This window comes from Neoarius graeffei, chromosome 20, assembly GCF_027579695.1.
Source record: "Neoarius graeffei isolate fNeoGra1 chromosome 20, fNeoGra1.pri, whole genome shotgun sequence".
NCBI lineage: Eukaryota > Metazoa > Chordata > Actinopteri > Siluriformes > Ariidae > Neoarius > Neoarius graeffei.
The window spans coordinates 28,962,155-28,970,357 of NC_083588.1; the positions used below are offsets into that span (position 1 = coordinate 28,962,155).

General features: G+C 46.2%; 1 protein-coding gene across 1 annotated transcript; it reads left to right on the forward strand.

The window, feature by feature from the left end:
• Window positions 1–1,690: 1,690 nt before the first annotated feature.
• LOC132869227 (uncharacterized) lies at window positions 1,691–4,015 on the forward strand. Its single transcript, XM_060902568.1, has 4 exons — window positions 1,691–1,840; window positions 2,380–2,548; window positions 2,710–2,760; window positions 2,988–4,015. The coding sequence occupies exons 1-4, from the start codon at window positions 1,711–1,713 to the stop codon at window positions 3,919–3,921; spliced, it is 1,284 nt and encodes a 427-aa protein (XP_060758551.1). The 5' UTR covers window positions 1,691–1,710; the 3' UTR covers window positions 3,922–4,015.
• The last annotated feature ends 4,188 nt before the right edge of the window (window positions 4,016–8,203 follow it).

Genomic DNA, 8,203 nt, shown 5'->3' on the forward strand with positions numbered 1-8,203 from the left:
ACCTAGTTTATGCGATTTCTGCCGAGCTACTTTGTGCATGTATACCCTATCGAGCTAGTTGTCGAGCTACTTACTGCCCCTTCCGGAAGTGACGAGTGACGAGACCACAAGCGGGAAACACAACAGCCTTGGTCGGCATGACAACAGTAGTAGCGAGCAGCAGAAGAGGTCAGGAGGAACAAACGAAGAAGAGAAAATGGTGATGTAGAGCTCTCTGAAGTGTGGGTGGAGCACAGAGGACGGCAGGACAAAGCTTCTGGTACTAATAGGCTTTTTATTGTCAGACTTTTCAGTTTAACAGCCTACTTTTATTCTTGACACACACACACACGTGCTGTGTTCTAGTCCTGGGATGAGCTCTCCCCTCTGCTCTCCCTCTGCCTCCTTAAATAGGGCGCGGTTACTGGGAAGACACACAAACACAGGTTAATTACCGTCAGGTGTAGTGATTCTGCCACTCACCTTCCCTGGCTCCGCCCTCCTGTCACAGACCGGCGCTTGACCACGCCCCCACTGCCACAGGCAAGCAGAAACGTGCACTTCTGGAGCAATGAGGAGACAGAGTTCATGCTCATTCAGCTTAAGGAGTTGAATATATTAAAATTCATGGACGGGAGAAAAACGCGCAATGGAGAACACGGAACTGATAACTTTGTTTACACTCTTGAATAGCTCTTCTTCATGACGACAACCGGAAGTGTACCAACACGATGGGGCGTGTAGCGCCACCTGTGGCTCGGGTGCACAATGCACCTCACACAATAGCCCGATTTCATTGTGTGCATGTAGGATTGGATTTCTCTGGCACCCTGCTGGGACCTTCAGCTCGATTACTGACAGCAGCTCGATTTGGATGTGCATGTAAACGTAGTCACTGTCAATCATGCGGCAGGACCAGACTGGGCCGACAAATTTGAAGTCCCATGGAGATCCTTTCCTGAGGAGTTGATGCAGTCTCTGGAGAGAGGCCACAGGCCGAGACCTGCTTTACGTAGAGAATTGGTGAGGATTGTGGTCAAGGAAATGCTGAGAAATTCGTCTTTGATCAGTAAAAGAAATTCTGTAGATGTAGCCCAAAAAATAGTCTCAAGATACCCCAAATCCTTACAAGACGTCATTGAGGGAGACGTCATTGGCACTGGCTATCACTCCCTAGCCAAACAAATCCAGAATCATGTGGAGAATTCAAGAAGGTCCACAACACCAAAAATAACTCAAAGAAGGTTCTCTGATACAGAGATCACATCAACCAAAAGAACTGCAATTCAAGATACGTATGGGTGTATAAAATGGGAAGTGAAGTTCTTGCCACTTGGGGAAACAACAGAGAGCCAACAAGATAAAAAAGAAAAATTGAAAAATCTATTTCTGCAACAAAATGACGACCTGGAAGAGGAAGAGGTGAGCTCAATGATGAAAGGGACTTATTTCACTCAACGAAAAGAGGTAAATGAAGGACGAGTGATACAAGACCTTAGGAAAGACTGGCCTTTTGGGTTTATGGAAGTGGGAATGGCTGTCCACTTTCAAGAACTAACAGGAATACGCCTCAAAGAATTCTTTTTGAGGAATGTTGACAAAAAAGGGAAAAGGCTCCTAAACTATATAAAGACAGTAGCTGCCAGCAAAAACAGGAATCTGTACCAAGCCACAGCCAAGCTTGAAGTCACTAGGGGATAACACACAGGATCTTCTGCAGATGTCGTGGAGATGGTGTTGCTTCTCCTCGCTTACTTTGGTGAAAAGGAGGAGGCCATGTTTTGCCATGTTGACGAGACCTGTCTGGCTGAAGAAGTGGACTTTTCCAATGTTGCCTTAACTCCCACGATAGTTGTATGTGGTAAGTGAACTTCTAACTCTCCACAACTGTCTCACTTTCTTTCCCTCCTTTCTCCCTATCCTGTGCCTTTCTACCTGCCCTCCCCAAACACATGCTCTTTCTCTTCCTCCTCTCTCTCTATGCTTCGGTTCCTCTCCTCACTCCTCCCGTCATGCACTATCTTGTTCCTTCCTTTCCTGCTCTCTCTCACTATCCCTCACTCTCCTCTCATTCTGTCCTCTCCCCTTCTGTCAGACACACTTGTACACTTTCTCCCCCTCTTTCCCTTGCTCTCTTTCTCCATTCTCTCTTTCTTTCATAACCCTCCACCACCACACATTTTCTCTCCCTCCTTTCCTCCCCTCTATCGTGCTTAGTGTATCCCTCACTCCTATCCTCTCCCTTTCTCTTTTTTCCTCACTCTCCCTTTCCCTCTCATTTACTTCACTCCCTCTCTCTCCTTACTTCTCTCACTCACACACACACCATGTCCCTCTTACCCCATATTTCATATTTAATGGTAACAATATTGTGTTTTTATTTTTTCTGTGTTCTTGTAGGACAGTCCTGTTTTTCCTCCCGACGGATGATGCTCAGCCTTGATCGGGTCATCGTGAATGACCAGATGACCTCTTTCATCCAATCGCTGTGCATGATGTTTGGCAGTTATTACTGTTTTAATATTCATTACCCATCACAGCTCGCATCCACCCTGGAGTTTCTTCAGAGGTATGTTTTGTTTTGTTTTTTTGAAGTAAATGCCCTACAGTTTTGCTTTATTGAATGACTGAACTCCCTCTGACTTTGGTCTGAGGGAAACATATTTTGTTTTCTTTTATGATGTGAATGATTTTATGATTATATTATTCTATTAAATCTGTTTGTGGCAGCGGGGGCATGGTCAAGCACCGGTCTGTGACAGGAGGGCGGAGTCAGGGAAGGTAAGTGGCAGAATCACTACACCTGAGAGCAATTAACCTGTGTTTGTGTGTCTTCCCAGTGACCATGCCCTATATAAGGAGGGGGAGCAGAGAGCAGAGGGAATCCATGAACGAGACACCCGTCGTGTGTGTGTCTGTTTGAGTAATGGTTAGACTGAAAAGTGTAACAATAAACGCTCATTTGAACCTGATCTCTGTCCTGCCGTCCTCTGTGCTCCACCCACCAGTATTGAACCGTTACAGTGGTGCCGAAACCCGGGATCCAGAGTGGAGCACCAACCGATCAGCCCCATGGAGTCCTCCCCGTTTGCCGACCTGGTCCACGCCCTCACCACGGCCCAGCAAAGCCAGCACCAGGCGCTCGTCACACTCCGGAAGGAACAAGAGCGGCGCTTCGAAGCCCTGGTGCTGGCCCAGCAGGAAGACCGCGAGGCGTTCCGGCACCTCCTCGCATCGGCGGGGTCCACCAGCGCTCCGGCCGCGGGCCTGTCTCCCCTCACTGTCACCAAGATGGGCCCGCAGGACGACCCCGAGGCGTTCATCACGATATTTGAACAGGTCGCAGAAGCCTCGGGGTGGCCGATGGAGCAGCGCGTGGCGCGCCTCCTCCCCCTGCTAACGGGAGAGGCACAGCTGGCTGCGCTACAGCTCCCCGCCGACAGCCGGCTGGCCTACGCGGACCTCCGCCGGGCCGTCCTCCAGCGCGTGGGGCGCACGCCAGAGCAGCAGCGCCAGCGTTTCCGCGCTCTGCGCTTGGAGGAGGTCGGCCGGCCGTTCGCGTTCGGCCAGCAGCTCCGGGACGCCTGCTGGCGGTGGCTGAGGGCCGACGATCGCGACGCCGAGGGGATCATCGACCAGGTGGTGCTGGAACAGTTCATCGCTCGCTTACCAGCAGGAACCGCAGAGTGGGTCCAGTGCCACCGCCCGGCGTCGCTGGATCAGGTAGTCGAGCAGGTGGAGGATCATCTAGCGGCTGTTCCGGCGGCAGGACAGCAGATGGTGGCTACTCTTCTCTCCTCTTCTTTCTCTCTCTCCCCCTCATTCTGTGTCCCGTCCTCGCCCCATTCCCCCACCGCGGAGACGGGGGCTGGCACCACCCCAGTCGGCCCGCTGCACCCGCGGTGCCCTCCTGTTTCTCCCTTCTGTGTCTTAATTAAGTAAACTGAAAGCTAAAAAAAATTAATTGTAATATTCAGGCCACATGTTGTACAAGTGTAAATAATTATTATTTTTCAGTGAGACTAAATGCAGTGTGAGGTACAATACACAAGAAATAGATGTAAATCTTACTGAAATATATTGTTTTTAGTATAATGTTAATGTGACTGAATTCCAATGATTATACTGGTTTAAAACGTAAAATTTACATTTTTCTTCGTAAAGGTTATTACAGTTTTGATGTGTATTTTACGGAATTGTTCTGGCAACCAAAGTTGCCAGCATTATCCCGTATAAGCGACAGGACTTTCTTATACAGTATACAGACAAAATCAGTTAACTTAACAGCTTTATAATGAGACTTTTTACAGTGAAATAATGTTTAAATAATAATTTTTTTCAGTGAGACTTAATGCAGTATGATGTACAATACACAAGAAATAGATGTAAATCTTACTGAAATATATTGTTTTATTAGTGTAATGTTAATGTGACTGAATTCCAATGATTATTATACTGGTTAAAAACGTAAAATTTACATTTTTCTTCGTAAAGATTATTACAGTTTTGATGTATATTTTACGGAATTGTTCTGGCAACCAAAGTTGCCAGTTTTATTCTGTAAAAACGACAGATTTTTTTTTTTTTTTTACAGTGGGCCTTCTGTGCCATTATCTCTTAAAATTGGTAGGGAAAAGTCCCTTCTTATGCCACAAATCTTTCTGATCATTCCCCATATGTCCTTAACTTTTATTCCTGTCCCAATGTTACTACAGAAACCTCTCCAATATTTTCTTTTAGCTTCTCTTATAATTCTTTTGGCCTTAGCCTGCACTCTTTTATACTCCATTAAGTTATCAAATGAATGATTATATTTAACAATTTTAAGGGCTTTGTTCCTATTTTTAACAGCCTCTCTGCACTCATCAGACCACCATGGTACCATTTTCTTTTTCTTTGCTCCAGATGTTTTACCTATTGTTTCTTCTGCTGATTCATGTATTATACTTATGATCATATTATTCAGTTCCTCAATGTCGTCACTTAAATTTGGCATGACTTCAATTAATTTGTTGCTTGCTTTAAAACTGTACAACCCCCAACTGGCCTCTCTCATTTCCATCTTGGAATCCAGTTTTCTTCAAAGCTTATACTTTGATTCCTTATCTTTGTCCAGACAGGATAGTGGTCACTGCCCATTGCATTATCACTGCTCACATCCCATGTGCAGGTACCTGCTAGTTGTTGTGAAACAAAAGTAAGGTCTATTGCTGATTCTGCACCATGAGCTGCATCATACCTAGTGCCTCTTCCATCATTTAGACACACTAACTGATTGTCATCCATAAACTCCTCAATAATATATCCATTTCCATCTGTTCTAGCACTTCCCCACAGGGTACTATGTGCATTAAAATCTCCACATCACATACGCTCTCCAACATTTCTCTAGTTATTTTTTGACAAGGATTATAAATGTTAATTATTCTAATTTTTGTTTTGTTGACCCCTGCCTCAATTATAACTACTTCAAGCTCTTCATTACTGTTAAGAGCTCTATAATTAACACCATGTTGGATGAAGGTGACAGCTCCACCACCTATAGCAAGGGTTCTATCCTTACGCACTGCTGTATAGCCATACATAGTAAAGTCAAGTGAGGGTTTTAGCCAAGATTCCTGAATGCAGATAATGTTAGGTTTGACTGGTTGCTCCTGAATGTGCTGTTTCAATTCTTGTCCGTTGGAAATTAGACTCCTGGCATTCCACTGTAAAATGGTTAGCATCAATAAATCCCACCTCCACATGTTGACTGTGAATCTGTTAGGCCTATCCCTGTTATAAGTGTTGCATTAATGAGCTCTACTGACAGCTCTTCCATTTCCAGGTACTTTTCTGCCGCTTTTGCAATTATCTTAGTTCTCTCTGTTCGGCTACATGCTTGGGCAGAACAGTTAATAATTTCCACCATAAATGCTACAAACTTTCTTTTCCACTATAAGCGTATCCTTGGTAACATTGCAGAATTTACGTACGCTTTGAACTGGGAGTTGAGTCACAAGTGCTGTTCTACTGTTGTTATCATTAGACTTTACCTTTCTAATTGCCTCAGCGTAAGTTATCTTTTCTTTCACCTTCACGTTCTGAGCTTGAACCGCTCTTTTGTGTGCATCACAGCCTTTGTAGGCAGCACTATGCTCTCCTCCACAGTTACAGCATTTAATTTTAGCTCCTCTCTCACATTTCCCGTATTCATGTTCCCTTCCACATTCCAGCAAAGGACTGGAAACCAGAGGTTTAAGCTGTGATACATGAAAGGTAGGGTGAGCATGTCACATGGTGAGTGGTAATGCCAGTCTAACAAAACATGGGTTGATTACCTTCTTGATGAGGAAGGGTCCAAGGAACATGGGTTCCAGCTTGTGAGAGATGGCCCGAAGTAGCAGGTGGTGCGTGGAGAGCATAACTCGTTGGCCCACTCGGTAGGTGGGTGCCTTGGAGCGATGTTTGTTGGCCTGCTTCTTGGATGCAAGTGCAGAGCGAATGAGTCTTCTCCAGGCCAATGCCCACGTCCTGGAAGCAAGATGGCGCCAGTGTGTCTTTCGGCCTGCCGTCAGCTCCGTGAGCTGCTACCTGTCCGATTTGCGCTATGTCTGTTTATGCTGTTTATGCTGTTCATGCTATGCTGCCACTGCTCTGCTGGCCCTCCCTGGATTTATGATCGTCAGACTCTGCTTCATCTTAGAAGCGTACTGGTGACCACCGATGGATCTCTTATTCCATTCATCGAATGTCATCCTCTGTTTGTCTACCCCACCCTGGATTGTGTCCTTCACCTACCTTGTTGTAGCTCTCTACGGAAGAAGCGCCGCAGGCGCCGAGGCAAGCATGGAGGCGTCCGAGTGGCAATGAGGAAAATTGCGAGTGTTTCTCTCGCCCAGCCTGGGCCTCGTCGGCTCTCTACAGTCCATCTAGGCCGGACAGATCTCTTCCTGGCCTGTCGTTCGTGGGACCGCTGGTACTCCTGCCATGTTCCCATCACTTTGGAGGACCAACCTCAAACACCTGTCTGCTCTGCTCACCCGAGACTGCGGATACGTCGCGGCGGGGTGAATTCCTTGAACATCCGCCCTCTGGAATATTCCCCTTGCCCTCAGGCTATGGTCCACTTCACTGCAAAAGTCGCCCTGGTCAACAGCAGGTCTGTGTCTAACAAAACTTTTGTTCTAAATGACTTTTTCTCCCGTTACAATCTGGATTTCCTCTTTTTAACCGAGACCTGGATTAGCGCTGGAATTGGCCAGTCTTCTGTCTTTAATGAACTCTGCCCGCCTCAATGCTCGTTCATTAGCACACCCAGGTGCGCTGGAAGAGGAGGCGGGGTAGCGCTCGTTTTTAAAAACAGTCTTAATTTACGGACACTCTCTGTGGGGAGTTTTGTTACATTTGAACTGCAATGCGTAATTGTAGAATGTGCTATGTCACCGCTGATATGTGTACTCATCTACAGGCCTCCTAAGCACAACAAAGACTTTGTAACAGAATTCTCTGACCTTCTCTCTCACCTCCTGTCATTGTATGATCGCCTTCTTATACTTGGCGACTTTAATATCCATGTCTGACCACCCATAACATACTTGAACCTTTTCAGTCAGGATTCAGATCCCTTCACAGCACTGAAACAGCCCTGCTTAAAGTAACTAATGATCTGCTCCTCACTTTAGATTCTGGTGATAATGCCATTTTGGTTTTACTCGACCTTAGTGCTGCATTTGATACTGCTGACCACAACATCCTCCTCAGCCATCTAGACCAGCAGGTGGGCATCAGGGACACTGCTCTTCTCTGGTTCAGGTCCTACCTTAAACATAGGACCTTCTCTGTTTCTATTGGCCATTTCTCCTCATCAACTGCCTCTGTCTCTTATGGGGTCCCCCAGGGGTCCATCTTGGGTCCCATGCTTTTCAGTCTCTACATGCTCCCACTTGGTGACATCATTAGAAAGCACAACATTTCTTTTCACCTTTATGCTGATGACTCACAATTGTATTTGCCCTTAAAATCTAGGGACTCCATCCAATCTCTCCTTGTCTGTCTTGAAGACATCAGAAATTGGATGGCTAACAACTTCCTCCAGCTAAATGGTGACAAGACCGAAGTCATTATTTTTGGTCCCTCCAAGGCAAGATGCACTACAGTGAATGATTTAGGTCACCTCACTCCTCATGTCACACCCTCTGCCAGAAACCTGGGTGTCTTCCTTGACTCCGACTTCTGTCTTGAC

What these genes read in the sequence shown, in the direction of transcription:
- LOC132869227 (XM_060902568.1), top strand. Translation starts at nt 1,711, where the DNA reads ATGGTGTTGCTTCTCCTCGCTTACTTTGGTGAAAAGGAGGAGGCCATG. An exon ending in TCCCACGATAGTTGTATGTG is followed by an intron (nt 1,841 to 2,379) that starts GTAAGTGAACTT and finishes GTGTTCTTGTAG; the next exon opens with GACAGTCCTGTTTTTCCTCC. An exon ending in GGAGGGCGGAGTCAGGGAAG is followed by an intron (nt 2,761 to 2,987) that starts GTAAGTGGCAGA and finishes TCCACCCACCAG; the next exon opens with TATTGAACCGTTACAGTGGT.